The 17,932-nt window shown below is 42.5% G+C and overlaps 1 protein-coding gene across 3 annotated transcripts in view; it reads left to right on the top strand.

Moving 5' to 3' along the window:
- The first annotated feature begins 954 nt into the window (after positions 1-954).
- Positions 955-17,932, top strand: part of fto (FTO alpha-ketoglutarate dependent dioxygenase) — a 121,579-nt gene continuing 104,601 nt past the window's right edge. For all 3 annotated transcript variants that reach the window (XR_013971856.1, XM_080884096.1, XM_080884095.1), the window contains exon 1: positions 955-1,213. Coding sequence is in view for 2 of the 3 variants with exons in the window: in XM_080884096.1 (XP_080740222.1) it covers positions 1,094-1,213 (120 nt within the window). In the remaining variant the exon portion in view is untranslated. The remainder of the gene's footprint in view (positions 1,214-17,932) is intronic.

Genomic DNA, 17,932 nt, shown 5'->3' with positions numbered 1-17,932 from the left:
TTTACAAGACAGGTGAAAGAAACATGTGTGTTAAATCATCGTACCGGTTCACTTTGGTCAGCTCTACCATAAAAGAAAAGAGATTACAAAGGAAACTAATGAAGACACTGATCAAAGTCTGTAATGGTAATGTGTAGCAGGTGTTTCAGACCTTTGCAATCCGCCCCTGCACTGCCCTCCCGCCGCCAAAGCCACTTCATCCGTGAAACTTTCTCATGTATTTCACGTGTGCTTTGATAGGAACAATGGACAGAACATATTTCAGCACTATTCAAACTATGTTACGAGCAATCTGGTTCAACTCTTGAAAGGCAACTGTGGGTGATATACAAAGGCAGCCACACAGACGCTGTGCGTTTACGGTGCACTTTCATGATTGCTGGCGAGTTGAAAAGGGCTGACGTGGTAAAGGCCCACACCGGCAGGAAAAAAAGCACCTGGATTTGAGACGCATGCAAGAGTTGAAAGAAAGTTGGCTAGACTTGAAGTGGAGCCCGTTCAAAGCATGATTGCTATTTTTACACGTATCGAAGATGAAAGTGGCACTGTGCTTGATTTAAAAAATGAGGAAAGTACATGCAATAGCCTTAATAAAGACCTTAAGATTCTGTTGAGACTTTTAAATAATGATATCAATAATAGAAAAAACTCGGTAAGCAATAAATTCATTAAAAACGACATTTCGACTCTAGTACAAGCAATACTACTACTCAAAATTGCCGAATAGGTCTGTGACTTTTGCTTTCGCTTTAAATTATGTCTCTCACATTTTTCCTCTAAATGCCACAGCCATTTTAGGGGCTTAAAACACCGATTTAAAAGCCATGCTGACCGGCCTATGTGCAATATATAGATCTGTACCTGCGCCACACCTGCGTAGTGCAAAGTCTTGAGCGTGCCGAATCTGCTTCCGCCGCGAGCTCACGCTCGAGCTGGGAATTGTAGTTCTAAGTGTTACGCTTTTAAAATCTCCCCCAACAATTTCTCCACGGAAACTCATTTTAAACGGGAGAAATTGAAGACTGGAGTCTCGTAGAAATGAAATACACGGCTTCACTCGCAGACGCTCTTCCTGGCACGAAAATAGCGGGATATGCAGTTTATTCGTGCACTACAACGACCGACGTCGCCCCTAATGAAAGCGAGGCAGTGTAAACACAACTCCAGGAACATGAAAAGATCGGGTGACAGTGAGGGGGAGAAGAGAAGAAAGGTATTGATAGCGTTTTTCTCCGTTAGGTCTGGCATATTTCTAAGCCCTGTCGCTCTTTGAATATCTAATGCTCCGTATGTGATGCTGCTGGCTGCATTTTGAAGGCTAGAAAGCCGGGAATGTCAGCGCATACTTCACCTTGCCTGTTTCCTTTATTGTGTTTTCCATTTTTTCCCCCCACCAGTCTGCCACAATGAAGAATTACAGTTACGTTAAAATGGTGTTTTGCCACGTAGAGACACTGCCGATGAGAAAATAGAGGTTGCAGAGTAACGCCTCGACAGCATCCTACATCAAGTTGAAATACGATATGAATTACAGCAGGCTACACAATTATGAAAAAATAGTGGACATTGCAACTATTTCAATGCATAGATATCTTTCTTTTTTTAAAATTAAAACAAACAAAAGACAGAGTCGAGGCTCAAGTTGGGATGTTATTCTGGTGTGAAGAATAAACAATGAATCACTTGTATGGCATCAGCAGCTGTGCAGCTCAGTCTAACAGTAAAAACAAAAGGTAAAGTTAGTGTGAAGTGTAGCCGGGATTTGGCATGCTGCCAGGCCAGCAGTCTCCAGCTGCTTCAGGCTTTACTACAGATGCAGTGGATAATGGTTTGTGCTCTGACATACAGCAGAAATGATAACCTATTGGCTAATGTTGCCACTGCTGTTGTTAAAGAACAACCTGTGCTAATGTGCCAGCTGTAGAACCTGATACTGAAAAAAATAGGATTTAAATAAGGGTCACATGATGTGAGCAGAGATGGGTACCTATGTGTTGTGTGTGCTGATGTGTCGAGCTTTGTAAAAGCTGGAACTTTGCAGTTTGTGGACATTCTAATGGAAGAGAGGAAACTGCTGTGCACTAGGCATCCAGGGCTGCTTCATCACAGTCATTTCTCTTAGCATCTGCCTATCTGCCTGTCTGTTTCTTCTCATATCTCCAGACTTGGACGCCGTCTGCTGTGGCGCATGTGTTTGGATCATGTTAGACAGCAGTGAAACTATGTAGGACGTGGTTCCTCCTGTTTATGAAAGCAGCCATGGCAGCCAGATGAGCGGCTCAGAGAGAGAACTCATTCTAGTTGGCCCTCAGGCAGTACTGCACAGACCTAATGGCTTAGCTGTCTTTCTCCTTAGATAAATAAAAGGATGAGCGAGAGAATTAGTAACTGCAAAAGTTCTTTAAAACTGTACAGCGGCCAAAGCGAAAGCTGCGTGCGTTTTGAACGGTTTTCACAATATCACTGGTTGTATAAAGACACAGTTATTATGTTAACTAATACCTTGGATATGATGGTTGTCTTATCTAGTAAATGAGTGTGTCTGCAATAGTGCCCAAAGTGAGAGATGCACTGTGATGGGTGCACTGTTATTCCGAGTTGTGGAATGCAAGCCCCAACAGATTAGTGCCAAATGAATACACAGTCTCCTCAGAAAATCCCATCACAACAAGTCAGTATAGCATAGACAGGTGGGGTGCCATGGCTTCTTTCTATATATCTTTTTTTAAATGAAAGAGAACATTTGTCTGAGTCCCCGAGGGGAATTAACCCCACCTAGTCACACCAATTCACATTTATGTCATTTATTTAGGTTTTTCATCATTCAGGCTAGTGAAAACACTCACTCATCAGATTTCATTTTGTTTGTATCAGAAAAAAAAAGTTTTTATAGATTTGTACTTTGTCTTAGGTTGTCAAGTAGCTACAATTTCTTGAATTTTCTCATCATACTAATGTTTAACCTCTAGTACGCTAATGAATTTAAAACTTTTAAGTATGTTTTATCAGTGTTGTCATCACAGGATAAATTTCCACTCATGCCCTGGCAAGTGTGAAAACAGCACCGACCCTGTCCCTTAACCCGATGTTCTAATGTTGTCTTTGATGCAAGCTTGCCATTTGGACAGCGATGACAAGTATTAAGTGCTGTGGTGAAACAGGAAGTGTGTCTGTGTGCGTGAGCAGCAGGCTAAGTAATGTTCACACAGGGTCACCAGATGTTGTGAGGTCCTGGGCTCAAACCAGCCCATTGCTTAGATCAGCCTCATTGGTTTGTTCTGGTTGTGGCACCTAGTGCAAGCTGTTTAGGGTATTTAATTTCTAAACACCCATTAAAATGGTTTGTGTTTCCCTTGGCGATTCTGTTAAATTAACATCTACTGAAGTAAAAGCTGATTATGTGGCCACACATCCAGACATGGTTAATCAATTTTCCCCCACAAAATGTTAGCTGGTGAATTAGTGTAAAGGAAACGATTTATGGCAACTAATGCCGACGTCCTGTCATGTCAAGCCTGGTGTTTTAGCAAGAGGGGGGTGTCAGATTCAGCGCATTCAGCAGCTTTGCGCTCTGCCGGCCATCTTTTTCTCCCTCTAAACCCAAGCTACATGCTGCTTGCTCTATTAATGAGCCAATAATGGAGAAATAGTGTTAGGTACTGACATAAAACATGGGTATGGATACCTAAGGCAGGGTAGCACATAAGCTCCAGCAGAGCTAGATTTACACCTAGGTCCTGTGTAGAATGGTAGAAAGGGGAACAGTCAGTATGGGGGCTCTCACTGCTTCATCAGACCCCCGCTGGTCGAGCTGTGGAAAAGCCAAGGCGCAGAAAAATACGGCTGTGGCAGATAATGATACCATTACACTAATGGAGCTGGCAAATGAAGGAGAACCCAGATGCCTGCTTTATTACCAGAGGGGGTCATTTCCTCGCTGCATTCCTAATGGCCTGAGCACACAGTATTGATCAGGCTATCATGCTGCTAATCCCCTACAGAATTACTTATCGCTGGCTAGGTGTCGATCTGCCACATGCCCTGTGCTGGCCTTGCCGTTGGGCGGCTGCTGCATGTCCAGCAGGGACCCACTGGACCGTTCACCCAATCATGATTTAGGGGCAAGTAGGGATGGCGTCTGGGAGGTCTTCAACGATGGACTGGTTAATTCAATGTGTGTAAAAAAAGAGGCAAATGAACCTAACAGCTTTGGTTTAATTAAGGAGCAGGCAGTGATGTGGCTCCACCCTCTTTATGGCCCCACTGGACACTGTGGAGCTGGTAAAGCTGTAAGGTTGGGTGTTGTTCTCAGTAATTTGGTTGTGCAGTAAATAAAAACAGGGCAGCAGCAGCAGCAGCAGGATATGTCCGCCTGGTTTGATTATAAAGATGTCTGTGTACTTAACTTTGTTTTAAGAAGTCTGTGTGCAAATGTGTTTCATTAGGCCAAAGACTTTCCCACTTCTGGTTCTGATTAGTGTGAAAAAAGAAATTTCAATTATTAATGACATTCATTGGTCGAACATGACTGCGAATGGTGAAGCCAGGGTCCATAAACATCAGAAATAAATAGGATGGTCAGGGCTCTTTGCCCAGAGCTTGACCTGTCATATACACGGTCTCTTTATCAGGGCCCTGTGTGTGTTAACATCCTCAGGCCATTGTAAGTGTGGCATCCTAGCATTAGCAGACCCCTCTTGTCACCTCTGGCCTTGGCTAATCAAAGTGTTTACCTTAAGGGTGCGCATTTAGCATTGCTCGTTAGGACTTCTCCAGTAGCCATAAAGAGGTATTTATATATTTCCATCTAGAATAACCTGTCGTAGCTAGGGAAACTAGCTATTGATCCAGGTATTTAGTCATTTCTTTCTGCGTGCCCCATCAATATTGTGCAAACATTCGTCCAGGCGTCCATTTGAGAGTTGACCTAAGCCCTGGCCTCCATATTTTGCTCCCATTGGAGTTCAGTGATATACTATTATGAAAAGTAAAATCAATGAATGAATATGAAGTTTGGTGTGTAATATAGCGCAGGCTGGCGGCCCTAGGTCTTTCATTGATCAACTGCGTGAGTGTTGGAGGGGTCTGATTAGACTGCTGCTGAGCTTTTCTTCTACATGTCTTTACACTGTTTTGCCTATTTGATCTTTGCTCATATATTTGTTTGGAGATGTTACAGATCATCATTTTTTTATTAAATCAGCCCACACAGAACTGTTCCAAGGATTTATGTCATTATGTGTACTAAAGTTAACCTAAGATAACACACAAATTAAAAATATTGCTGTTGTGTTAGTGATTTAGTTTAAATATGATTTCACTTTAGTCAATTTAACAAATAATTTTTGAGCGTATTTGCTACTTTCTTATTGTTATTGATAAAGATTATGACCACAGTAATGTGTATGTGGTAGAATGTTAGATTTTACAGATTGTGCATGAATGCTTACAAGTGCAGAAATTCTAAGAATGGCTTAACGAGTTTCTGTTTATTACAAATGAAAAAGTTGATTAGCAAATCATGATCATCGTGAAAAACCCTGGTTAATTTTCCTTCATTTCACCTTTCATCCATTCTATAATAGTAGTCTTTGTTGAATAAACAGCATGATGATGCATGATGTCTACATTTGGCTTGCATGTGGAAGGATATAAGCTTTTATGGTCCACCGGTACTGTGCCAAGGTATGTGTTTAAATGACTTGATGGGGACTCCTATATATGGTAGAAATTACAGTTTGGTGTTGCTTGAAAATGCAATCCTGCAGTCATACTGAAAGAAGCATCTGCAGTGGTTTCTTCTAACCACTAGCTGCAACCTGCTCATCCAGATTAGTTAGTTGCTACTTGCTGCTAGGTGGTCATAATGTTGTTGTTCTGAACTGTGTACTTCTTTTACATATGGTTCTAATCAAAATTAATAGAAGAGTTAATAGTCCACAACGAAGTTTTCTTATAAGATCGCTCTCAAACAGCATGCTGCAGAGTGTTAGCTTGTCTTATAGCACAAGCATCTTCAATAGCAAGAACAGACTAGACAAATGTTGAAAAGAGGCTTGCATTATAATGACTTATAGTGACCGACCAAAAGAAGAACTTTATCTGGAGTTTGGAAGGTTTTTGGTTTAAAAAAATGTGACTTTCTTGCTGTCATTTCTGGGTGCGCTGCTTCTTTGCTTTTGTCTTCTCACCCTTTATGAGAGGAGTATGATAGGAATGATGTCAGGCTTAGGGGTTCTGTTTTCTGTCTTGTTAAATTAACAAAGATTTTTACACTGGCAAATAGCGGGCTCAGATTTATCCTTCCAGCAACTGGGAACCAAGCAGAGGGGTGATGATTGAGGATTATGCAAGGCTAATAGGGGTTTTTCCAACGACAGAATATTTTGTGCCCCAAAGTTTGGAACAATAAGTCACAATTGAGCTTTTTTTTAAAAAGCCCAACTTCGCAGCTCTGCTGTGGGAACATTAATGGGAGTGAGCCATACGTTGACTATATTTAAATGGCCTAAAAGTATAATAGGCAGCCTATTAAGACAGGAGGACTCTTTACAGCATTGCACAAAATATTTATTTCTTCTTAACAGAACAGGAGAATATTTTATGTATTGACTTGGTTGTGTGTTTTTATTTTATCCCTATTTCATGATGACATTTGGATGTTTTTATATTCTATAAAGCTTTGACAGAAGCCACTGTTTTAACTATAGTACTGTATACCTATATATTGACTCAGACATTAGGAAAAGAAAACTGTTAGACTGTTAGAACTGAAAAAAATGTAATGGTGTATTACAGCTACTTGTCATACATATTGTTTGGAAAGTTGATGAGCTGATGTGTTACACCCATATGTATATATAAACCAATGCTTTTCTTGCTATGCTATCTTTAGCATTTACAACGTAGACATTTTTTCTCTCCTATGGATGCAGCAACTAGGATTGTCCAAACAGCTCCCGACAACTTTGGTGCCTGTCACCCCCTACCGATCACCTCATATTAGTGTTGAGGCATTAGCCAAAGATGTCATCATATTTGAAAACAAGGCTGAGATGTGGATCATGCAAACTGGCCGACTTGGTCAGCCGTCAGATTCAATGAGATTACATCAACTGTGACCTGCACAAGTAGGGTTCACCTGTCAAGCATGTGGCCTGTCACAAAAGAGACATAGAATAATCAGTTCAATCAATAGATGTTGGAGGCTCATCGGGCTGATGCTGAATAAACATGGGGATGACCCTCTCAACTCATACACAGAGGCTAGAGCCTCCTGGGGGTTCATTAGCCACCCGAGGCTATGATCCAAGTGAGTTGTTATTCTTTGTTTCTGTTTGTTTGGCATTCTGGTGTCTGTGTGTGTGTTTGTGCACTTGTACGAATGTGCACTAGGTGTGGGTAGGTGGTTTGGGGTTGGGCGTATCTTTGAATAAATATTGTCTAATAATTATCTCTGTGTGTCGCGGCTGCCCTTGGTGTAACTGCTCGGAGAACATAAGACACAAGGAATCAATAAGCACCATGGAGGCTGGAAAGATTAGCAACTGCGATTGTAATAATGCCTCCTTCCGTCTGCACTTATTCAGTCTTCAGTGAAAGACATGACTAATAATCAGTGTTACCCAGAATACGTCCTATTGGTACTGGGTGTTACTAACTTTAGCTAACGCCATTAAAAACTGTTTCCCTGTGCAACGCCACCTGCATAGGACAGAGCAGTCTTCATGCTGTTTATTTGTGAATTTATTTTCCTTTACAGTGACTCACCTTTCCAATAAAGTACAAGTACCTACTGCTGGAGTGGTTGCACCACATCTGGTTTCAATGGAAAGTCCAAAACCCTTCATTCACAAAAGCTGCAGGAGACCAGGTTCACAAGGTGCTGTAAATACTAACTGTTAATTTGTACATCATAAGTTCTTTTCCATAAACGTGAGCAATGAAAGTGTGTTAAAATACCTGGCATTTCGCTTGTTTCTTTGCAGAAGCTCAACATAGGAAGTGCCTCCTGCAACCAAAGGCAGATTTCAGCTTTATTCATGTAGTCAGCTGGAGCTGCAGTTAGTCTCCTCTGCTAACCATCTTAAATGGAATACCCTTAGTTATTTTCTGCTTGTACCCAACATAATAATATGTAGTAATTTAGTGTTACTATGGGAAGAGTTTGATGGGAACGATGTCAGGCGTAGGCGTTCTCTTTTCTGTCTTGTTAAATTATCAGACGGTGATAATTTTACGGTGGCAGTTAAAAGTTAAAACAGAAAAAGACAAATTAATTTTGTGAAAACACACAAATGGCTTTAAAAATAACGTTTCCATCCTTAGTACATTAGGTTTAGCGCTTCCACCAGAGGATGTTAGTAACTAGAGCAACTTGCAGTCTGGAGTAGCTGTCTGAGTTATCCTGCATTTGCTTTCATGGAGCACTTTGTATTGCTCATTCCAGCATTTACTTGGCATCAAGTCTTTGAGAAGTGTTTGCTCACTTCAGGTGGTCTGTTCATGTCTCAGTGATTCTTTCTCTGAACCCCCGTGTGTTTTTTCTTCATCAGTCTAACTTTTCCTTGCATATGCGAGGGAGCCAACGACAGCTTGACTGGCATGCTGTCAGGCAGGTGATGCCTTTCCAATGGTGGAGCATCAGCCCTTTACTGAGTGCTTGTATGCGTGAGTGTGTGTGTGTGTAGAAAAAGTGGGGGTATTGTCAGGACGTGACCGGCACACTTTGCATGTTCTTCTCGAGACAGGTGCTTCTGGGCGAGCACTGGTGCATGACAGTTGCCTTTCATCGCTGTCTTCTCTACACTTAACCCCTGACCGGCCCTCCCTTCTTCCTCTAGCTCCTCATCCTCTTCTCTTCTTTCCTCCCTCCCTCTCTCCACCACGTCTGACCTCTTCTCACGGCGCCTCCCTCGGCCGTCCTGAGTGATGGACTGCGAAGGCTAGTAGGCGGCTTGCGCTTTGCATGTGGTGGTGGTGGTGTGCTGCGGCAGGCTTGTCACAAGCCTAACACTGTCAGGCCTCGGAAATCCAGCTGTCCAGACCAAACTGCGCACACTCATTTCCACACACTTACACCCACACCGCAACTTTTTGTTCAACAGTCTGTAATTCCATCCACTGGTGCTGTCAAGCACTTGATCAAACGTGCATAAAGAAAGGAGCCCCTTGGCTGAATCCCATCCTATCTCTTCCTATCATAATGTAGGCAGATCTTCCCTCCTCTGCCTGTTTCTTCAACTCTGTTTATTCAGATGAGCCTGACTGGGGGGCAGCGGGTCACATCCACTTGGCTGGCTAAAATGGTCCTGAATCGAGGGTTGTCTCCAGTGAGATGAAGGGAGAAAAAAAACACAAGAAGGGGTTAGGGAGGGCTGCCGAGCGGTCATGTCAGGGCTGTTTTCGGGGTTGTTTGTGTGCGTGCATGTGCGTGCATGTGTGTGTGCATGTGGCATGGCAGAAGTAGGGGTTAGGGAGTTTGAGGGTTCAGTTGTCAACCCCTGTGTCATGCTTGCCCTGGCCCTGTTATGTAGAGGGCATCTACTGTCATTTGTTTCAGGACTGTCTGAAGTGGAGTGAGCCGCAGAAGCATAAAAAGTAGTCAGCAGAGTGTAAGCTCTCAGGTGCCTCGACGTACCACACTTTAATTTAAAAGTACAAACTCAAACACTGTAGGTGCTAATCCCTTATTAATTTGACATGCCAAAGTTTGTCTTATCCAGTTTGTCTTTTAGCGATTTGTTTTGGGGTTGCACTTTGAACCTCTGTTATTCCTGCATACATTGAAGATGGGGACTGATCCTGATGTTTTCCGTAGCACATCGTTACTGTTATATATATATTTTTTGCCTCTTTGTTCTTTGAGCTTTATCATGTTAAGTGAAGTAGGTGGATTAAAGTCATTCTCAAAGCCAACTTTGGAGACGGCATACACTAGAAAGACTTTTTTTTTATTTTTATTTTTTTTTAAAAGTTATTTTGTACTTACAAGTTTTTGAAGTTCATCCCAGTGAGTGCGTGTGTGTGTGTGTGTGTGTGTGTGTGTGTGTGTGTGTGTGTGTGTGTGTGTGTGTGTGTGTGTGTGTGTGTGTGCTTGTGTATCTGTGTTTGCATTTTAGGTGCATGTGTGCGTTTCATCTGACATGCATCTCCCACATTCTTCCCACTATGGGGGAAAAAAGCAAATGGTTAAGACTCTTTAAATTTGTTGTTTGAGTGTCAGCGAAGACATGAGCACTGCGCACGCCATGAGCTTAATCCAACAACAGCCTGCCTGCCATACTGTACACCCGCTATCTGCGAGTGAGTGGACCCCTTCCGCGCAACCATTGTCATATATAGGGGGCATTGTCACATATGAGATGGACTCATGTAAATGTGGTGACAAGCTAGTGTCTCGGCTGACTGACAGCACAGAGGGATTGGGCTAATCTGAGTGACTGATTTGAGGCATGCGGCAGCTCGGCTGTCCCCATAACTCCTGAGAAATAGACAGCTTCAGCAGAGTTATCTGTGTTTGTAAGTCCTTCTGCTGCACTGGGATGACAATAGGGATTAGTGCCAAGGTTCTTTAAACTGTTTTTTTTTTTTTCTTTTTTCTTTTTTGTGTGGGGGGGGCCTCTTATCGGTGTCTCGGCAGGATGCTGCCGCAGCCAGTTTTCCTTGACTGTCAATTAAAGAGGGGATCATTAACTTCAAGGGTATAAATGTTCTAACACTGGTATTACGTTGGAAAGCTAAGTCGCTGACAGATGTTCCAACTTTAATTCTCCACTTGTTTTTTTGTCCTTTAATTAATTTATGTATCACTATTCGGGTTTTAAATATTTTTTCTCCCTGTCTGCTCTTTGTTAGCCTGTAATCTCAGTTACCATGGTAGTCGCAAAGACGATTGGGCCTTGTCACTCGCCTGTGTTTCTTATGAGGTTCAATCGGCTAATGTATTCAATATCATCCAAACTGAAAGGTAAACAGTATCTAATGGTGCATGTGTTCCTGCACTGCCTCAATACAACCTGAAGTCGCTGGGGGGGAGGAGAATGGTACATCTGCGCCTAGTTCCCAGGCTTTTCAGGAGGACCCAACTATTTAGAATGGTGCTCGATAAAAACAAGAAGATCACATCCTGTATCTCTGTACATGTGCGGTTCTTTGGGAGGTAAAGGAAAGCAGTGTAATACTTTGGGGTTATCTTTTGGAGGCTTTTATGGCATTTTTGAAGCATGAGTACGACAGCTGTGGTTGAGATTTTCAGCCAATGCGCTGCAGTGGGATGTAGTGAAGGTATATTGTAGGTTGCTGCATGGAGGAAGAAAGAAAACTAGGGGATACGTTAAGGGAAATGGGAAAGAGAGAGGTGACAGAGACTGCTAATGGGCAAACTCTCTTTATCCACTGCCAGTGCCATCACCGGCACTACCCTGTTCTTTTATGACAGCTCTTTTCCTTTGTTCTCCACGTCGGCCCACTCACTGCTGGGGATTCATGACAAGTTTTCACGGGCTGATCAAATGCTGCGGTGACACCTGATTAGGATATAGCGCGTGTTTACAGTCGTGCATGGCGAGGACACCCCCAGCCCCCACCCCCGTTCTCAGACAACAACGGAGACTTCACCTTGACTAATTAAATTTGCGCCTGCAATGCCAGCTGTGACAGCCACTGGAGGGCTACATTTATTTATGTCACTCCTTGCATACTTCCTGTGACGTTTAGGAGGCTGAGTTTGCACTAGCTCCTCTGTTGACTTGCACTGTGGTTTACTTCAATAGCCATCTTTATTGTGGCTGAATCTGCCCTGATGTTTGGTAAGGCGGGTTTGTCCTCCGTTTTGGAGGATAGGCGATTGTACCTGGAGCTGTGGCTAGTGGAGATGTGGGGGTGAAATGTGTAAAGTCATAAAATTTTAACGTATGCAAAGGTGTGAAATCCCTCTGACATATAATAATAATAATAATAATAATAATAAAATACTTGCACATTTTGGCAGCATTATTTTAACATTAACAACTTCCAGATATATTTCTGTAAATTTAGATACCACATTTAATCATGTGGCAAAACAAATATATGGCAGTGTCATGTAGTGTTTGCTGGCATTCTGTGATTTTTCTAATTTTAAAAAGACTGAGTGCTGCCTGGTAATTGAATCTGTTTTATCTCTTCTGTTCCTTATATCTCATTTTTAATGGTTTTTGGGCGGCTTGTTTAAAGTAATGTGATTTGTGTGTTCCTGGATGAAAAAATACTTATTTAATCATGCAGCAGTGTGCATACATACCATATGTGTGCCTGTAGTGATGATCTGAGTGCGTGCGTGTTTATCTATCTAAATCAGTGTTGAGAGTGCAAAAGGCCACAGCTGAAGTGAGCAGAACATCAGTCACCCAGTAGCAGGAGACAGGAGGCTGATAATTTGTGGCTTTGCCCCCTCCTCTCTCCCTTTCTCTCTGTCTCTCTTTATTTCACCCCCCACAACTCTATTCTGCCTCCCCAGCCTCAAATTGACCAGGCTCGACTGCTGGTCATGCTGTATTACATGGGTTAGATGAAGTAATTATTTCTAGGCCACTGACTACAAGCAAGATTAATAGTTTTTGAAACGGCCATAATGGAGGGCTGACCTGCCATGACATAAGCATTATTTCAAGCTCACCTCCACTCTCATCCCTCTCACCTCTGGGCACCGGCAGAGTGTGATTTATACCTGGGCTAATGAGGGGAGGGAACCTTGGAGCCCGGAGCCAACGGCCTACTAGTCTAGTGTTAAGGCATGTTCCCCCAAATGTATGGGCAGTGTGGTCATCTGAGGAAGGGTGGTACAGTGATTGGTTTTTCAACAAATTAAACCATGTGATTAAAATACACTTTTTGCATTCAATTATTTCTTTTATTTTATTTTTTCATGAAACTTTAATAATTTGGGTTGTTCTCTGGAAAGCATTGGGCCTCATTGAGATCTTAATTAAAGACAAATTATTTGCTATTGATGCTGAAGCCCTTTGACCTGTGATTAATTGGTGTGTCCCCCCTAACTCTTGATGATCAGCAGCCTGAAAGATCACAGAACCTGGAAAGTTGTCACTAGGTGGCAGTTGGACATCATATTATCAGATGCACTCTCCTCTTCCTTCCACCACCCTCTTCCTCCCTCCCCTCTGGGCTAAGTACACCTCAGATGTCAGGGTGTTTTATTTTTATTGGATGAGGGCAGTGTGTAATGCATTCACCTCCGTTCCAGCCAGCTGTTAAATGCCCCGGAACATGGTCTGTTCAGGCTCCGCCCCGTTAACCCCTCTGATTGCCTGTAATAATTAGCAGAAGTGAACAGTAACTATGACACCTAGTGAGGGTTTGGAACAGCTTGTGACTCCTTGATAGAATAGAATAGAATAGAATTCAACTTTATTGTCATTGCACATGTCACAGGTACAAGGCAACGAAATGCAGTTTGCATCCATCCAGAAGTGCTTTAGCCATGATATAGATATATTACAAATATATATTAGCAATAATATAGATATGTGAGTATATTACAGTATTATTACTATATTACTATTATGGTATGTTATAATGTACTATAATACACACGTGAAAAGGCTTCAGTGACTTGGGTCTGGCCCAGCGTGCCAACATCCCTTTCGACTTGGTGTGTGTGTCTTTTAAGCTTTAATATTAACCCTTAACTTTAAACGCATGCATGCAGTGTGGCATCAGCAATTACATTTTCAAATGGCTGGGTTTGTAAACCTCCAGGATGTTAATCTGTCACTATTCAGGCTACTGGGAAGAGTGAAAAGAGGATTAAGCTATTCAGTTCCTGGTAGAATATTTTCCTTTGTTCAGAATGAGTGAAAGAAAAATAAATAAAGAAATAAGGTGGTTTCTCAAGCAAGACAAGTGCTGTCTGCTACATTTCAGGATTTGGCTAATGCCATTATAGCAAAATTATCTGTCCCAGCATTCCAGGAAGACCGACAGACTGTTGTGTAAACAGCCACAAATGATATTCAGCCCATAATTTAATATTAATCTGATAATTCCAGTTTATCTGGGTCAGAAAGTACATTAGAAAGAATTAGACCTGTCCTAGATGTTCTGGTCACATCTGTTTAGAGGCATATGTTTTTCTAGTGGCTTAGGTGGTTGTCAGGATTTAAACTTGGGTCATGCGCCTAGCTTGTTAATAATACTGTAATAAAAAGATCTGGATTAACATATAGGTCACCGAATAATTATTAAGGTTATCCTAGTTTTGCTGCATATATATGATAGTGGAAAGATGTTTTTCAGTTTTTGTGTTGCATGTGAACATGGCATACAGCTAAGTTGGAATAATAATCTTGAGTTGTTTTTGTCAACCAACATACTGTATTAAATCTTATGGTTAGCATAAGGTTATAATATACCACATCATAATTGTCACAGCTGTCAACCGATCAGGCACAGCACCCCAGTCTTAGCCCCTCGTTTACCCTTTACTTCCTGCCTCTTGGGTCTTATTGCACATCATCTTTATCCCAGATGAAGTACTAGACTCCGTAGTGTCAGGAGATGATCTAATATGGAACCAAAAGGACACAGAGCTGGGAAATCATCGTCATTTGAAGAGGTTGCTTGTCACAGGATGGGTTTGATCAGCCCGTGCTGCGGTACACAGAGCCGGGTCTTTGCACTGTCTAACAGTGGTACTGGATTAGAGACACAAGCCACTTCGACTGTGATCAGTCACTCACACATGAAGACACGCGGCAGGACTGAAATCCTCCTCGCACACTTCATCCAGATCATGTACAGGCTTCTTCGTCAAGCCTACTGTATGGAAATCAGAAGCACTGCTGTTGACAGTGATGGTACATGTCTGTTTTTGTAAAAATATATTTTTGGTGGCTTTATTTTACAACTAATGTCATCTACATTAATAAAGGTACTTCCGCAGAGAGGGAGCTACAACACCAGGTTGTGTTTGTCTATGCAGCTGCCTGACCTGCCTGAATCCTACTGATCTCTGACATGTTGAGGTGATGGTAGTGTGTGTGAAGAGTCTGGGTTTACACCCTTTAGACACTGTGTATTGCTAAGTGCTATTGAATTGTTTACTGTCACAAATCACAAACCTTTCAATGACCAGGTGCGTCCACCGTCCACCCACTCATCTGTCCATCAGCTGCTCCGCCCTGAGCGATGTGTTGGTCTGCTGGGCTCTGAGGACCGTAGCACTGGTCTTTGGAGCTGGGGATTTTAAACGCTCCACATGATTATTGATTCTTCTGCCTCGCCGAGCCAGCCAAGCTTGAGAGAAATGTAGTGAAAGAAAGAAAGCAAGCTGCAAAGGGGAAGGGCAGTCTGGTGGCCTTGGTCCTTTGGTCTTCAGGTCTGTCCTTGTCACTGCCTATGGGACAGGCCTGGAGGACACCTCTTGTCCTCACTGTAAGCCCCTACCAGCCCCTCCAGCTAACTGGGCCTCCCTGTGGGGCATGCTGCACTTTGCACAGCCATATTGACTTTTTGGAAGGGAAGGAAAAGTGTGGCTGGATGGTGAGAGTGTAAGAGGGAGGGAGGGGGAAATGGGAAAATCGAGGGAGCTTTCTAAAGCAGTGACTTCTCCTTGACTGCACCTCTAGACGCGACAACCCTGTTAGAACAACTCAGTGGCCCTGGTGCCCCGCTGAAAACTGCTAATCACAGTCTTTCAATCAATGCTCTCCTGCCTCTCTTCTCTTCCTCCCTCCATCCCTCTCCCTTCCTCATTTTCTCACTCTTTCCCCTGACTTTCCCTTGACTGAACTGGACCCAGCCTGAATACCGAGGGACTGTGTCTGCATTAAAACTGGCCATTCCACATGGAAAACAGCTGACCTCATGAAAGCATGTTGTAATTTGAAGGTGAAAACTAAAAAGCTTGCTCGATCGACATAATCTTAATGGAAACATTAAGGCCCAGCCACAAACCAACAATGAAGGCAAAAAGGCAAATGGCCCTCGCGTACCGGTGGAGCTAGCCAATTCATAGACATGGCACATGGTCTGTTTTGACTGTAAGGCTGCTAGTTAGAATCCTGGTGAGTGTTTAAAACTAAAAATGCCCTTGAACCAGACTTTTTTTTAACCCTCAGTTACCCCAGTGGGAGAACAGAGAAACTGTTTTATTGTCTACCAGAAAACTTTAGATGTACTGAGCAGCTCCTCTGTGTAAAAATCTGTGGGTATGCGAGTGTGAAGCAGCTAGTATGTTTCTGATAAAGAGCATGCTCAGTCAATCTTTCCCGGACAAATAAAAAAAGGTTATGTAAGGCATGCATCGACAGATCTCTTAAATCCCCATCCTCTCTTTCTCTTCTTCCCTCTCCTCTCCTCTCCAGATCTGACACTTGCTAAAGGTCACAGAAACATCTTTTTTCCCCTTTGAGGTGTAGATAAGTGTGAAATAGATGTTGACACCACAGACACATTGAAAAGCACTTAAACAGAGTGGCTATGTGCCAACCTTTCTAAGTCTGGCTTTGTGCATTTGTAAATACTTTTGAATGATTGATCTCTGACACACGTGTACGCATACTCTCCACCTGAAAGAATTACACGTACCTTGGGATCTTTGGAAGAGTAACTTTAGGTAAGTATGTGAGTGTGAAAGTATACACATGGCTTGCACAGTTAGCCTAGAACAGGACTTTTGATGTTAAATTTTTATACCTAGTGTGTGTTGCTGTACCTTATCTCATACATGTGGCATTTTTCAAATGTGACTGGGTTCCAGTAGAGGTGGTCATATTGTGTGTGTGTGGTGTGTGTGTGTGTGTGTGTGTGTGTGTGTGTGTGGTGTGTGTGTGTGTGTGTGTAAGTGTGTACATCTAATTAATGACTGGCAGTGGTCCCCCACAGCTCTGGTAATGTGCTTAGATCAGTGTTATAAACAGGGCGTGAAAGGTCTGCCCAGCGCCAGCCTTTTAAATGACTGGCCTCTTGTTCAGGTAGATGGATGGAAATGTTCTAATATTAATGATCACGTCCCCTGCTGACCTGTCGCGAGGTGAAATGATCAACGCAGCCTTCAGCTTCCAACAGCAATTAATGGGCCAGAGCCGATCTGTCTGCCATTTGTCATCACTTACTCCACCTGTGCACCCCCGCCGAACACGTGCTAAACATGTCTGTCAATATATACAGAATGTTCACTTCACTGATTTGAAAAAATATGCAATAGTTAATGACATAGCATTTGTTCTCAGTTATTTCTGGACCATTATTTTTCTTCTCCTTAATTTGTTTCTAACCAGAAATGAGAAAACAAAACCAGAAAAAAAAACCCCAAAAGAAGTCTGATGACTTCAGCATGTCTCAATCCTTTGTTGTGTATCACTGATTATGTTCTTAATAAGTTACTTTGAAGAGACTGTCTTGCATAAAACATGATTTGCAAACGTAAGCTAGACCCACATGTCAAACTGAATCTGTAAACGCATCTCAGGATAATACACGTTACCCAGTAAAATTTACATATTAACAAGAAAGTAGCTGAAAGTCTGTTTATTTGAGATATTTCTGGCAGCATCCTTCTTACTGACCTTTAACTCTCACAGTCCAATTCATATTCATAGGCCAGTCCTCAGCAGGAGTATGGACACAAGGGGTTACACATTACCAATGCCCTCGCTCTGAGGTCAGCTCCCACACATTCCAGTTACCCATTTACCAGTCTGCCCAGTTAGCCATCACATTAAGTCACCAAACTTCGAGCTGGTGTTCATAAAATAAATGAATACCACAAGTGGCTGTAAACAAAATGTCAGAATGGGGGGGATTTTTTTCCCCCTGAATTTTGTTTTTATAGCATGCATGATGAAAACAAGAGATGAAAACAAGAGAGGTCATTTTTGTCGCTGTAACTGCTGATGGAGCTTCTTTTTTCATTAATGTATTTGCAGCATGG

Source organism: Rhamphochromis sp. 'chilingali' (genome assembly GCF_963969265.1).
Source record: "Rhamphochromis sp. 'chilingali' genome assembly, chromosome: 6".
NCBI classification, from domain to species: Eukaryota; Metazoa; Chordata; class Actinopteri; order Cichliformes; family Cichlidae; genus Rhamphochromis; species Rhamphochromis sp. 'chilingali'.
The sequence above is the reverse complement of the archived record's forward strand: the minus strand, read 5'-3'. Positions and strand labels throughout refer to the sequence as shown.